The sequence below is a fragment of the Malassezia japonica genome, chromosome 1 (assembly GCF_029542785.1).
Source record: "Malassezia japonica chromosome 1, complete sequence".
NCBI lineage: Eukaryota > Fungi > Basidiomycota > Malasseziomycetes > Malasseziales > Malasseziaceae > Malassezia > Malassezia japonica.
In genome coordinates this window covers 1,768,988-1,782,134 of record NC_083370.1, presented here as the reverse complement: position 1 = coordinate 1,782,134, position 13,147 = coordinate 1,768,988, and the positions used below count along the sequence as shown (strand labels likewise).

Here is a 13,147-nt window from a genome sequence, read left to right as displayed (position 1 = left end):
AATAGATTACGATACCACTACTAAATGACATCGTCCATATCGAGATCCTCCTCCTCGTCGGGCTCCTCGGTGCGTGTGCGCTTTGCATCGGGTGCGTCGGATTCGTCGGCGCCTCGCTTCGCGGACTCGTCGAGCTGCGAGGCGTAGCGCGTGTAGTACTCGACGTCCACTTCTTCTTGTGCCTCGGGCTGTGCGCTGGTCTCGGCGACGAGCGCATCGGCGGCGCGGCGCTCGGCGTGGACCTTGCCAAGGCCCGTCTGCTCGCCACTCACCGTCGAGGCCAGGTGCCACGCGGGCAGTGTGTTTTGCTGGCGCTGCTGCTCCTCCTCGCGCGCGCGCCGCTGCTGCTTGGCAAAGTCTGCGCCGGGGTCTGCCCCGCTGAGCTCGATCGTGACCTGGGGCGCCTTGGGCTTGGGCGGGGGCGCGGCGCCGGGCACGAGGCGCGTATCGTCGCGCTCGGTCTCTGCCTGCCACGGCTGCTGCGCGGCGTGCTTGGCGAGCCAGGCGTGGATGTCCATCGGCGGCAGCGCGACGCCTTCAACGCTGCGCAGCGCCTGCTGCACGCCATGCAGCTGCTCGTTGAAGCGCGTGAGGGTATCTTTGGACTTGCGCACGTCCTCTGCGTCCTCGTTGTCGACGAGTTCGGTAAAACAGCCGGGCACCTCGCACACAAAGACGTTGCGCGAAAAGTCGAGCAGGTGTGCGACCTCCAGCGTAGAGTAGGAGCGGTGGCACCGGGGGCACACGTACCCCTTGTTGTCTAGACCATTGCGCAGGCGCGTATCAATATCGCGGCGCATCGCCATCATGCGCCACTTGGTCACATCGAGCACCTGCTTGTAGTCGATGTAGTAGTACGTCCGCGAGAAGGAGCGGCTTACGATGCCCTCCTTGGTCTCCTGCGTGCGGTGGATCGAGAGGATGCGGTCCTCGACCATCTTAGCCGCAAGCGACCCAAGATCGCGCGCTTGGAGACCGACACGCCGCGCAAGCACATCGCTGGGGATGCTGGGTAAGCGAAGAAACCTACACGGCTACGCTCACGAGCTGGTCGATGAGGATCACATGGCCGTCGTCGTAAAAGAGGCGCGCAAGGACTTGGATCAGCCGCCGGATCGCCGCCATCTGTGCGGGCGTCGCGGGCTGCAGCTCGGGCGCGCCAGGCGCACCTGCCGTGCTCGTCGCCGTCGCCATAAAGAGCCTCCACGCAGCGGACCGGCGCTGCTCCACACGCCGGCGACCCTCCCTCCACCTAGCATGGCGCCAGGGACCGAGGGTAATTCGGGAGACGAGCGCGCGGCGGATACGACCGACGATACTGTGCGCCAGCCCCCCACCCCCCGGAAGAATCCTATGGAGAACTTGCTAGGGCGTGGGCGTGCGTCGCCGCCGCCCGACGAGGTGCCGTTGAACGTGCCAGGCGACGGGCCCGACGTGCTCTCCTTCAAGCGACGCCGCAGCCGCGACCCGCTGGGGTCGGTGCGCCGCTGGCTGCACGGCGACCGCGCGACTATTCTGGAAGGGCCAGGGCTGCGCCACCTGCGCAGCTCGGGCGCGCCAGAAGGCTGGGAGCACCCGGCACGGTACGTGAATGCCTCGCATGTCACCGTCCCGACTGTGCTGCCGACGCCCGAGTCGACACCGATTCCCATGCTGCCGTACACGGTGCTGTGTCTGCTCATCTTTGGCGAGTTCTGTTCAGCAGGAGTCGCCGGTCCTTTTCTCTTTTTCATGCTAAACGACTTTCAGGTCGGCGACGAGAGCCGCGTCGGATTCTGGGCGGGCATCCTCGCTGCGGTCTTCTTCTTTGCCCAGTTCCTCACATCGCTGCTGTGGGCATCGGCCGCAGAGAAGCACGGGCGCCGCTTGGTGCTCCAGGTGTCACTCGTGGGCAGCACCGTGTCGCTGCTCGCTTTTGGCTTCTCGCCCAACCTGGCCTTTGCGCTCCTCTTTCGCCTCGCACAGGGTTTCTTTAACGGCGCAGTAGGCGTCGCAAAGGGCGCCGTACGCGATCTCACCGATGAGACCAACGAGAGCCGTGCGTATGCGCAGATGGGCTTCTGCTGGGGCATGGGCGGTATCATCGGGCCAATCCTCGGTGGCTTGCTGGAGCACCCTGCGCAAAAGTACCCGTGGCTCTTTGGCCACTCGGTCTTGCTGCAAAAATATCCCTACGCGCTGCCATGTGCGCTTGCGGCGTCGTCCACGGCGCTTGGTACAATCCTCTCGCTCTTCCTCGAGCCGCACGCAGGCCCATCCGGCGTGCGCCTGCCCGACGACGATCCGCCCCACTCGGTCTTTGACGACGGGTGGCGCAGCCCGTCGGTCGCCGCGACGCCAGATGACGAGCTCGACGAGGACGAGGCGATGGGCCACAGCGAGGTCTCGGGGCCCACCGCGCCGTCGCACATCAGCCGGGGACGCATGCGCGAGAGCCAGTTCTCGCACATGCGCAACCCGTCCAACTTCGGCACTGCGTACGGCCTAGACTCGATGCGCACCGGCCCGTCGAGCGTGCGCATGGCGCGCAACCGCTCCGACTCGGTCGGGCGCTCGTTCCGTCGGGCGCCGAGCATGGCGAGCACGTCGCGTATGTCCTTCTTCAATCACGACGCGGAGCTGCCCGAGTCGCAGTACCGTGCGTCAAACATGTCAATGCTCGAGCGCTTCGTGCTTGCGAACGACGACGCGGTTCTCTCTATCACCGATCTCTGGGTCGCCGCGGCGACCAACAACGAAGAGGCACACCCCACGGCCGACTCGTCCAGTGAGCCCTTCCATGAGGACGACGACGTGTCAGAGCACGACGAGCCATACCACGATACGCCGCCGCTCTTTGGCACGTCGTTTGCGGACCGCGAGGCGCCGCGGGCACAGCCCTATCTGCCCCCTGCGCACTTTGCCAAGATGCACCGCGGCCGCTCGCAAATGTCGCGCATGAGCAAGGTGCCGGATCCCGTCGAGACGGCCGAGGTGCCCGAGATGCCGACCTCGCTCTGGGTCCTAATTCCGGTCGTGGTGATTGCGCACTATGCGACGCTCTCTTTCCACTCGTCCATGTTTGACCAGATCTTTTTGTCGTTCCTCGTGACACCGGAGCCCTCGGGTGGTCTCGGTCTGAACGCGGGGCACTATGCGGCGCTGATTGCGTCCATGGCGCTGTGCCAGCTCCTGTTCCAGTTCCGTGTCTATCCCAATGTCGGGCCGCCAAACGGGCCGCTGTCGCACCTGTCGATGCTGCAGTGGGGCCTCGTGCTGTACCTCCCGTGCTATACACTCTTCCCCTTCCTGCGCACCTTCCTCTTGCCAAACACCGACGTGCTCGTCATGTGTGCCATGATTGCCTTTGCGACGCTCCGTTGGCTTGCAAATGTCGTGTCGTTCACGGCGATCATGGTGCTGCTCAATGCGTGGACGCCGCCGCACCTCGTCCCGCTCGCCAACGGTCTCGCACAGACCGTGAGCTCGGCGGCGCGCTGTGTCGGGCCGATCATCGGCGGTATGGTGTGGGCCCAGAGCATCCAGGGCGGGCCCAAGGCCCACCCCTGGCCGCTGAACTTCCACCTCGGCTTCTGGGTCGTGGGCCTGGTCGCGTTTGCCGAATGGTTCCAAGCGCGGTGGCTGCGTGACCGTATATAGACTATTCAAGTACAATCGCAGCCTCCTCCGACTGACCGGCGGGCGCGTGGCGCTTGGCTGGGCCGTTGGCCTCGGCGTCCGCCGGGCGCTTGGTGCGCTTCGGCGCTGCAGGCGCGACCGCCGCCGCCGCGTCCACCGCCTCGACCTCCGACTCGGAGTCGGAGGCGGGCTTGGGCAGGGCACGCCGCGGGCGCACCGCGACGGGCGTGCCGTGGGGCCAGTGCACCTTGGCCTCGGTGCCCTGCTGCAGAAGTAGCTGGACAGTGACGTTCTGCGCGTCCTCATCGACAATCGACAGCGCACTACCGACGCCGACGTTGAGCTGCGCGAGGGTCTTTTCGAGGTTGTCGTCAAGGTCCAGGTCGTAGAGAATGCGCGCGCCGTCCGCAATCGAGATCTCCGCGTCGTCGTCGTACGCGAGACCGCCGTCGCTCGTCGGGCGGCGAACGATCGCGAGGATATCCTGGAGCGTCGTCGTCGTGGGGTCGACGTCTGTCGCGAGGTACATGTCGCTACACACGCCGCACGCCGCGTTTGGCGGCGCGGGAGGGAACGTGGTAAAGACGCGGTTCGAGCGGCGTGCGACACTCACGATCCGCATCGCGTCCCAGCGCGCGACGAGCATGTGCATTGCCTGAACGACTGCGAGGCCAGACACGATTGCATTCGTCGTCGCAATCGCGGGAATAATGTTGCCCGCAATCTGCTTTGTCTCGAACTGTGTCTGGCGGGGAATGTGGTAGACGTGTGCACGCAGGTTGGATGCGGCCGTCACGAATGCGAGCGCGTCCGCGTCGTCCTTGTCAAAAGAAAGCGGAGCGTCCTGCGCGCCCTTTGCGAGTGCTACCGCGCTCTCGAGGAACAGGGCGGCGGTGTCGGCGAGCGAGAGCGTGCGGCGGTCCTTGAGCACCTCGGTCTGTGGCGCAACGGTCGTGTCGGCGCGCGCCGCATCGAGCGACAGAGGGTCTGGGCGAGTGCGCTTCTCCCACATGTCGTCCATGCTCAAGAGTCGCCGGATGTCCACGTCGTACACCTTGGCAAAGATCTTTTCTGCCGCCTCGCGCGGCGCCTTGCCGAGCTCGGCGCGCAGCGCACGCATCTGGTGCGCCTCGCGCCGCAGATTCTCGAGCTCCTGTGCGTTCTCGCCGCTCTGGGCGGCCTGGTCGAGCTCCGCATCGCCGCTTTCGTCGTCCTCGCCAAAGAGTTGCCTAGGTGAGCGAAACTTTACGTACGGAAAGAGCCAGTTCTTGGCCCAGACGATGCAGTGCATCGGTGTGGACGGCGTCGAGCGGATCGTGCACACCGGGAAGGTCGTCGGCGTGGGGTGCGCCGTGCAGTCGTAGCACTCGGTGTGCCCCGCACGGATCGGCTGGACCTGGCCCAGGAACCCGGCAGTGCCGCTCTCGACCAGCGGCACGTCCGCAGCGACGCACATCCTATTTACGTAGCGGCGCGTCGCGAGATTGTCGAGCGCGCTCAGCACCACGTCAAACTGGCTGTAGTACGACACGCCAAACTCGGGCGCCTGGACGTTGCCGTAATGCGCGACGATTTCCACCTCGGGGTTGAATGCACTCGCACTCGCCTTGGCGACCTCTGCCTTGGGCTTTTGGATATGCTGCTTCTGGAAGAGGAACTGGCGATTCAGGTTCGACAGGTCGATCGTGTCGAGGTCGATCTGGGTGAGCCGCGCGACGTACAATCTCAATGTGGCCGACACCCAGCAAAACAAGGTCTTTGAGTACTTCGCATCCAATACCGCCGGCGCCGACAACAAGCATCCGCGCGCCCTTCAGGCGCGCGTGCGCATCCTCGCCGAGCACCGCGCGCTGCGCCGCGTAGCGATCGTCCATCGTAGAAGGATCGGGCGATCGGGCCCGCCCGTGCTACGATGTGGCGCGCGTCGTGCGTGCGCTGCTGCGTGCCTGCGGCGCGCGTGCTGGACCACCGGCTGGCGTTTGCCGGGACGCAGGCAGCATGCTCTTCGCGCCTTCTGCCCGAGCACGAGTACCAGGTGCGCCTCGGTGCCGCGATTCGGCACCTCCGTGCGACGCTTCCCCAATTTATGCAGCGCGGCCTCGTCGACCGCGACGAGGCGCCGAGCGCAGGGGCCGATACGCTCGCGCCCTACCTCGGCCAGAGTGCACTGATATCCCGTGCGCGGCTTGCCGCGATCTACCACAAAGAGATCTACTTCCGTTTCCGCCCGCCCCTCCCCCCTCTCCCCCCCCCTACCGAGCGGCGAGGCGGAACAGCACTTTGCGCCTGCCTTTTCGCTGCGTGGGCGGCGCATGTATAGGATGAGCGCACAGGCGCTGCGCTATTCACTGCATGCGCTCTTTGTCGACACCGACGTGCGCATCGAGCACATGACGCTGCTGCCGGACCGTGCGAGCGTCGTGGCGGACGCCGCGCCGGGCAAGCCTGTGCCCGGTGATGAGCTCCTGACACGTATCCGGTTCCGCGGGACGAGCCGCATGAGCGGCGCACTGCAGGACTTTACGCTCCTCTTCCGCTACCGCTTCGACCGCAACTCGGGCATGGTGTGCGAACACCATGTCGACCAGATGATGCCGGTGCCGGGCCGCCGTGTGTGGCAGAGCCTGGCGAATGTACGTTCACGACTTGCATAGACTATCTCGCAGCGGTCCACGCCTCGTGTGTCTGGCCAAAGGCCGTGCGCATGGCCTCGTCGTAGCGCCCGCGCCCCTGCTCGCCTTCCTGCGGCAGAGGGACGGCGAGCATGGCGCCCTCGGCGCGCGAAATGTAGCGAAACATGGGCTTTGGTCCGCTCTCGCGGCGCTCGCCGGGGGTATTGGCAGGCTCCGCGGCGTCCTCGCCCTTGTCCTTGCCGCGCACCTTGCCCGCTTGCTTCTTCAGCAGGCGATTGATGGTCTGGGTGAGCGGGGAAACCTACCTCGATCTTGTCGTCCTCGAGCTTCTTTTCGCTCTGATTCCGCCGGCGGCGTGCCGTCTCGGAGCGGCGCAGGGCGAGCTCGGTATCGGTAAGCTTTTGGCGCTTGGTCCCGTCTGGGTGAGCTAAGCGACGTACCCATCGGCAGCTCGACGAGGTCCTCGTTCGTAATCCCACGCTCCCTGTTGGCGCGGGCCATTTGGCGCGCCGTCATGGGCGCATCGCCCGCCGACTCGTCGAGGTCCGACTCCTCGTCAATCTCGTCCGACTCGTCCTCCTCGCCGTCCTCGCCACGGGCACGGGCCGTGCGTTGTGTCTTGCGTCCCGACGTGCGCCGCGACGGCGTAGTGTTCGGCGTAGTGTCCGACGCGCCTTTGCGAGACAGCTTCACACGCAGCGCCGGGCGGCGGGTGCGGCGGTTCGTCTCTATCGGCGCGGCGTCCTCCATCTCGTCCACCAGCTCGTCTTCCTCGTCCGACGGAAACGCATCGGACGACGCCTCGGGCGACCCCGACTCGGGTTCGCCGTCGCCATAGTCCGGCTCCTCCTCCATCTCGGCATCCTCAAAGGTCTCCTCTGGCTCTCCGTCGTCCATCGCGTAGCGCTCCGCGTCGCTCATCGTCGGAAAGACACCTCCACACTATGGACACTAAAACTTGTCTTGGTAATACTCCTTTTTGGCGTTCTGCACCGAGCGGCGCCACTCTTCCTGGCGGGAGGCGTGCTTGGAGTGAAGTGGCTTGATCTTTTCCTCGCGCTTGCGCTTCGAGATCGAGGCGGGGTCCGAGGTGCGGAAGAAGCGCGGCGCGACCTCGACGAGCCACTTGGGCTCGATCGCGGTGACTTCGCGCATGTACTCCTTGGTGGTCATGACCACTTCGTGGTACACGACATACTCCGACGGGCGGCTAAAGAGGCTGCTCGAGGGGTGCAGATAGATGTTGCCGCCGCTCTCGGCAAGCGCCTTGTAGCCTTCGTTGGGGTCCTTTTTGGCGGCGTTGCGGAAGTAGCCCGAGCAGATCGCGCGGCGCACCGAGTTGTAGTCCTTGCCGCAGGTCAGGATATCGTGGTGGTAGCGGTCCATAATGCCCACGAGCTGCTTCCGCACGTCCTGCGCGCGGCGCAGCGCACGCCCTTGCACAAAGTTGTCGATGCACCACGGCATCGAGAAGTGGTTCGCCGCCCAGCCGTTGTACACGGTCAGGAGCGTGAGGTGGTCGCCTTCGGGCTGGAAGAACTTGGCGCGCTTCTGGTCGGCCTGCGCCTGCTTGTCCTTGGGCCGATAAAAGACGTTTTGGATACTGAGCATCGCGACAATGCTCAGCAGCTCCTCGCTGCAGCCCATGTCGACCGAGGTGATGAGCATCTTGGCCATCATGGGATCCATCGGGAAGTCGGCCATCTTGCGCCCGAGGCGGGTGAGGAGGCCTTCGTCGTCGAGCGCGCTCAGGGCATAGAGCGACTCGAGGGCAGTAAGCATCGTCTGCGCCGGCGGGGGATCCATAAAGTCAAAGTGCAGCAAGTCGTTGATGCCCATCGCCTTGAGCATGAGAATCGTCGAGGCGAGGTTCTGGCGCTGGATATCGGGAATCGGGTTCGGGAGCATCTCGTTGCGGTACGCCGCCTCGGTGTACAGGCGGTAGCACTTGCCGGGGCCAGTACGGCCCGCACGGCCCGAGCGCTGCCGCGCCTGCGCCTGCGAGATGGGCGTCACAACGAGGCTGTCCATACCGAGGCGCGCGTCGTACGCGTTCTGCTTCACAAAGCCGGGGTCCACGACGTAATACACACCGTCGATCGTGATACTCGTCTCGGCAATGTTTGTCGCAAGTACGACCTTGCGGGCGCCCGGGGGCGCAGGCTCAAAGATGCGCGACTGCATCTCGCTCGGCAGCGCAGAGTACACCGGGAGAATAATGAGCTCCGGCACGCTCGGCCCCAGCGCGCGCATGCGCTCGTACAAAATCTCGCAGCTGGTATCAATCTCCTCCTGTCCAGTAAGGAACACGAGGATGTCGCCCGGCGGCTCGGACAGGTGGATCTGCATCACGGTGATCAGCGACGCGTCCAAATAGTCCGGCTCGGGCTCCTTGGTATACAGGATCTCCACCGGAAAGGTCCGGCCGGGGATCGTAAAGATGGGGCACCCGTAAAAGTACTCGCTAAACTTAGCCGCATCGAGCGTCGCCGAGGTCACGATCAGCTTCAAATCCGGGCGCCGCTTGAGCGCCTTCTTGAGCAGGCCAAAGAGCACGTCGGTCGCGATCGTGCGCTCGTGCGCCTCGTCGAGCATGATCACCGAGTAGGCGCTCACGTCACGATCAATCAGGCTCTCGCGCTGGAGCATACCGTCGGTCATGTACTTGATGCGGGTATCGGCGCTGGTGAAGTCCTCAAAGCGCACGGTGTAGCCGACTTCCTGGCCGACACGGCACCCCACCTCTTCCGCCACACGCTTCGCGACGCTGATTGCGGCGACACGGCGGGGCTGCGTGCACCCAATCTTTTTGTGGTCCGCAAAGCCCTCCTCGGCAAGGTACTGCGTCAGCTGCGTCGTCTTGCCCGAGCCCGTGTCGCCGACGACGACCAGCACCTGGTTGTCGCGCACGGCTTGCACGAGCTGCTCGCGCAGCTTAAAGATGGGCAGACTCTCGCGCTGCTCCTGCATGCTGAGGTTTGTGCGCTTGCCAAAGGTCGTCGCCTTGTTAAAGGTGTGCTTTTTCCACGCCGCCTGCTCTTGCGTGCGCTGTCCAATGAGGTTGCCACGCACGTCTTGGGCAAACGTGCGCTCGTTCTGCGGCGCCATCGGATCGAGCCAGGCGGTGGTCGTGTCCTTCTTTTGCGCGTCCGCCTGCTCGTTGAGCTGCTGCTGCCGGAGCTCCTTGCGCTCCTTGGCGAGTGACGTCCCCGCTTGGGCGGCGCGGTTCATCGAGCCGTCGGGCGCCTTGACGACGCGCACCGGCGAGAGCTCGAGCGACGCGGCAGTCTGGCCCGCAAGGAACGGCGCCTCTTTTTCGTTCACTTCAATGTCCACCTCCTCGTCCTTGTCGTCGCCCCGCATGCGCGTCGCCGGCGTTGCAAACTCCTCCTCGATCAGCTCCGGATAGTCGCTTGCCTTGGCCATGCCGCTGGCGATGAGCTGCTTGAGCTCCCAGCGCTCGGGCGACGTGAGGCGCTTGCGCCCCCGTTCCGGCACGTCGGGCGGCGGCGCCATGCCCAGCGGCGCGGTGTTTGCGCCGGTCAGCGTCGCCGCCGCGCGGTCCGAGCGTACGTCGGCGTCCGAGCGCATGCGGTGCTGCGGCACAAGGTCGCGGCCGGTGTGCTGGTCGACCTCTTTCATCGAGAGCGAGATGCGGTTGTTTTGCACCGAGAGCACCTTGACCTTGACGTGCTGCCCCCTGGCGACGACGTCCGACGGGTGCCCGACGCGCTCCGAGCTCATGGCGCTGATGTGCACGAGCCCGTCCTGGCGCCCGACGACGCCATCGAGCGTGACAAACGCGCCAAAGTCCTTGACGCCGGACACGCGTCCGTCGTAGATCTTGTGCGGCACGGCGTGCTCGTCGCGCTGCACCGGGCGTGCATAGTCGGGCGAGCGCCTGCGCTCGCGTCCCCGCTCCCGTGGCGGCGACTGCGAGTTGCGGCGGGGCGGCCGGGGAGGAGGGCCGGGCTTGGCAGGGGTATCATAGTAGGACGGCAGCCCCCATTCTTGGTCCTCGATCGCGAGGCCCGGGAGCATCTGCGCGCGGCGCTCCGACTCGGCCGTATCCCCTTTTTGCTCCTTCTTCTCCTGCTTGTGCTTGGGATGGAGCGTGGTGATCAGCCGGTCGAGGTTCTCGACAAAGGCCGTGGAGAACTCGGCGCCGGCCTCGTCGAGCTTGCTCTGGAACACCTTGAGCGAGCCAGACTGCTCATGCAGCGAGATCACAAACTCGGCGAGCGTGCGGTCATGGATCCCGAGATGATTCTCCACCTCGGTGGCGATCTTCGACACGAGCGACAGAAACTCGAGCCGGTACAGCGGATCGTCCATCGGTGGCGAGGGGTGGAGGAGGAGAGCACGTGGCGACCATGTGCCGACCACGTGGATTCGACGCGCGCGCGTCCTTTCGCGCGGCACGCGCGCGCCGCGCCCGTTATGGCCACGAGCATGCCCGCGCCGCCGCGGCGGCGGAGTGAGCGCCGGATGATGGACGGTAGGTGTTTTGGCTAATCGCAGTAAAAGTACTCTACTCGCTCGATACGAGCCCGCACCATACCATGATTGCGCGGTGCCCACGCCGGACAATGGTCCGCCTCGCGCATTCCCCCCAGCTTGGGCAGCTTGGGCGTGTGACGCTCAAGGCGTGTTTGGGCGCGATCTGCGGCGCGAGTCCGGAGCTGGTGCTGGACAATGCGAACGACTATATTGTCTATGCGGTCGACCCAGAAGAGTCGCACCGCGCGCTGCAGCGCTCGCCGACGCACCGCGTCGAGGCGAGTCCTTCGCGGCGGAGCATGCCGCAGGTGCTCGTCGGAAAGGGCTTCTTTTCGGGGGGCCTCGAGGAGCCCGGCGAGGGCTCCTCGGCCGTGACCGGGCGTGTGCGCTCCGAGGCGCGGCAGTCCTCCGCGTTTTCCTCGGACGAGGACGAGGCGGCGGTCGAAGTCCTCGAAGTGGTTCTGCGCATGAAAGAGGCGCCGCAGCGCAGCCGCGAGCAGTACCGCAACCTGATGCAAGGCATGGGCGAAGGTGCAGAGACGCCGAGCGAGCGCCGCAGTGCGACGCCGCACGCCGCACAGCCGTCGCCGACGACGGCCGACCAGCGGCAGCTCATGTCGATGCTCAACGTGATTGCCGGCGCGCTGCCCGAGCGGTCCTCCGAGCCCGCGCGGACGCCGGCGCCGCCCCAGCCGCGCACCGACCGCATCTGCTACAACTGCGGCGCACGCACGTCCAAGTCGTGGCGCATGCTCCAGCTGCCGGCCGGCGAGTCGGTCAACTACCCCGCGTCCGAGCGCCCGCCGTCCGACGCGGTGCCGCTGACATGGACGCCCAAGTTCAGCCAGCACACCAAGTGTGCGGCCGACGGCGAGACGCGCTGGCAGGCGTGCAACCCGTGCGGCCTCTACTTTAACAAGTACAACGTCTCGCGCCCCGACCACTTTGGGGGCCGTGGCGAGAAGAAGAAGGACGAGCCGCGGCCGCCGAAAAAGATCAAAACGGAAAAGGACACGCCGCAGACGCGGGCCAAGCAGCTCGGGCGCACGCTCAGCGCGGTCGCGAACCGCGACGCGGCGCGGCTGCAGCGCGACCAGGCGCTCCAGGAGATGGACCGCAACACGTCGCCGGTGCGGCGCACGACCGTGTCAAGTCCCGCGCGGAATACGGCGGTGACTCCGTCGCGCTCGCTGCGTATGCCGCCGCCCCAGTCGAGCCCGAGCCGCAGCGTGCGTGCCATGACGCCCGGGCAGTACGGCGTGCCTTCCTACCTAATCAACTCGTCGCCCGGCACAGCCATCAGCCGCCTCATGAGCGAGCAGGACCTCGACTTTGAAGAGATGCACCCGAGCGGCGAGTTCCCCACGCCGGGGCAGCTCCTGCGCACGCGCCCCGCGCCCACGTCGCCGAGCCCGGTGCGCCGCAGCCCGCGTAAGCGGCCGCACGGGACGCACTGCGGGATCAACCCCTATGCCACGCTGGACGTGGCGCGCAGCGACCCTGGCGTGTTTTCCGCACGCGAGGCGCCCCCGTCGCGGTCCATCAGCTCGCCTGGGCGGCAGTCGACGCCGCCGCCGCAGCCCGCGTCGCCCGGCGTGCTCACGCGGTCGCGCGCGCGCAAAGGCGGCGAGCTGAGCCTGATGGGCATGCCGACGCTCGACGACGAGATGCTCGAGTGCCCGGCGAGCCCTAGCGTGGGCCGGGCGCAGCGCGGCCGCGAGCGCCGCAGTGCACGCGCGGACGACTGGGCGCCGCCCTCGCCGAGTCTGGGGCTGTCACTCGTGCCGCAGCCCCAGGCGATGCCGCTCGAGTCGAACGATGTCTTTTCCGAGAGCACGTCGGGCACCTGGCTCGATCCCAGCGTACTCGCCGCGTGGGACGCGAGCCGCGCGGGCGAGGCGCAGCCAGTGGTGCGGCGCAAGCCGCTGCCGGCGACGGTCGAGGACGCGTCCTCGTCGCAGCACTCCTCGCCCAGTTCGTCGCCGGATAGCGTGACGGAAGGCATCGAGGAGACCTACGAGCTCCTCGAGCAGTACGGCATCCACGTCGGCCCCGACGGGACGCTGACCGGCAACCTGAGCCTCGGGGACGGCGAGCAGAGCATCAACCTGAACGCGTTCAACGGCATCGAGCTGCACAATGCGCCCGCCTTTTCCGACCAGCTGCGCGAGTTTACCGAGAGCGGCAGCCTGGGCTTTGCCGCGCACCTCGGCACGCACACGCCGCACGACTCGCAGCGGCCGACGCCCGCGGCGCTCCCTGCGCCCGACGGGCAGTTTGTCGAGCTGCTCGACGACCCTGCGATCCAAGAGATGCTCTCCATCTTCCCGCCCGAAAACGCCCATCCCCCGGCGCACGCGCCTTCTGTAGCTAGTTCCTGATACGATGCATGAGAC

General features: G+C 66.2%; 7 protein-coding genes across 7 annotated transcripts; 3 read left to right on the top strand and 4 right to left on the bottom strand.

The window, feature by feature from the left end:
• Positions 1–20: 20 nt before the first annotated feature.
• MJAP1_000956 (uncharacterized protein) lies at positions 21–1,194 on the bottom strand (the record flags this gene model as incomplete). Its single annotated transcript, XM_060264922.1, has 2 exons — positions 21–1,008; positions 1,031–1,194. The coding sequence occupies 2 exons, from the start codon at positions 1,192–1,194 to the stop codon at positions 21–23; spliced, it is 1,152 nt and encodes a 383-aa protein (XP_060120905.1).
• Positions 1,195–1,257: 63 nt separating this feature from the next.
• On the top strand, positions 1,258–3,639 carry MJAP1_000955 (uncharacterized protein; the record flags this gene model as incomplete). Its single annotated transcript, XM_060264921.1, has 1 exon — positions 1,258–3,639. One exon carries the CDS (start codon positions 1,258–1,260, stop codon positions 3,637–3,639), a length of 2,382 nt encoding a protein of 793 aa, XP_060120904.1.
• Position 3,640: 1 nt separating this feature from the next.
• Positions 3,641–5,492, bottom strand: UBA2 (E1 ubiquitin-activating enzyme; the record flags this gene model as incomplete). Its single annotated transcript, XM_060264920.1, has 3 exons — positions 3,641–4,847; positions 4,872–5,317; positions 5,340–5,492. The coding sequence occupies 3 exons, from the start codon at positions 5,490–5,492 to the stop codon at positions 3,641–3,643; spliced, it is 1,806 nt and encodes a 601-aa protein (XP_060120903.1).
• Positions 5,493–5,530: 38 nt separating this feature from the next.
• Positions 5,531–6,272, top strand: MJAP1_000953 (uncharacterized protein; the record flags this gene model as incomplete). Its single annotated transcript, XM_060264919.1, has 2 exons — positions 5,531–5,847; positions 5,879–6,272. 2 exons carry the CDS (start codon positions 5,531–5,533, stop codon positions 6,270–6,272), a joined length of 711 nt encoding a protein of 236 aa, XP_060120902.1.
• A 1-nt stretch (position 6,273) lies between these two features.
• On the bottom strand, positions 6,274–7,172 carry MJAP1_000952 (uncharacterized protein; the record flags this gene model as incomplete). Its single annotated transcript, XM_060264918.1, has 3 exons — positions 6,274–6,534; positions 6,557–6,669; positions 6,692–7,172. The coding sequence occupies 3 exons, from the start codon at positions 7,170–7,172 to the stop codon at positions 6,274–6,276; spliced, it is 855 nt and encodes a 284-aa protein (XP_060120901.1).
• Positions 7,173–7,202: 30 nt separating this feature from the next.
• PRP22 (RNA helicase) lies at positions 7,203–10,586 on the bottom strand (the record flags this gene model as incomplete). The annotated part of the gene is made up of 1 exon (XM_060264917.1): positions 7,203–10,586. The coding sequence occupies one exon, from the start codon at positions 10,584–10,586 to the stop codon at positions 7,203–7,205; it is 3,384 nt and encodes a 1,127-aa protein (XP_060120900.1).
• Positions 10,587–10,703: 117 nt separating this feature from the next.
• Positions 10,704–13,132, top strand: MJAP1_000950 (uncharacterized protein; the record flags this gene model as incomplete). Its single annotated transcript, XM_060264916.1, has 2 exons — positions 10,704–10,749; positions 10,773–13,132. The coding sequence occupies 2 exons, from the start codon at positions 10,704–10,706 to the stop codon at positions 13,130–13,132; spliced, it is 2,406 nt and encodes an 801-aa protein (XP_060120899.1).
• Between the last annotated feature and the right edge of the window lie 15 nt (positions 13,133–13,147).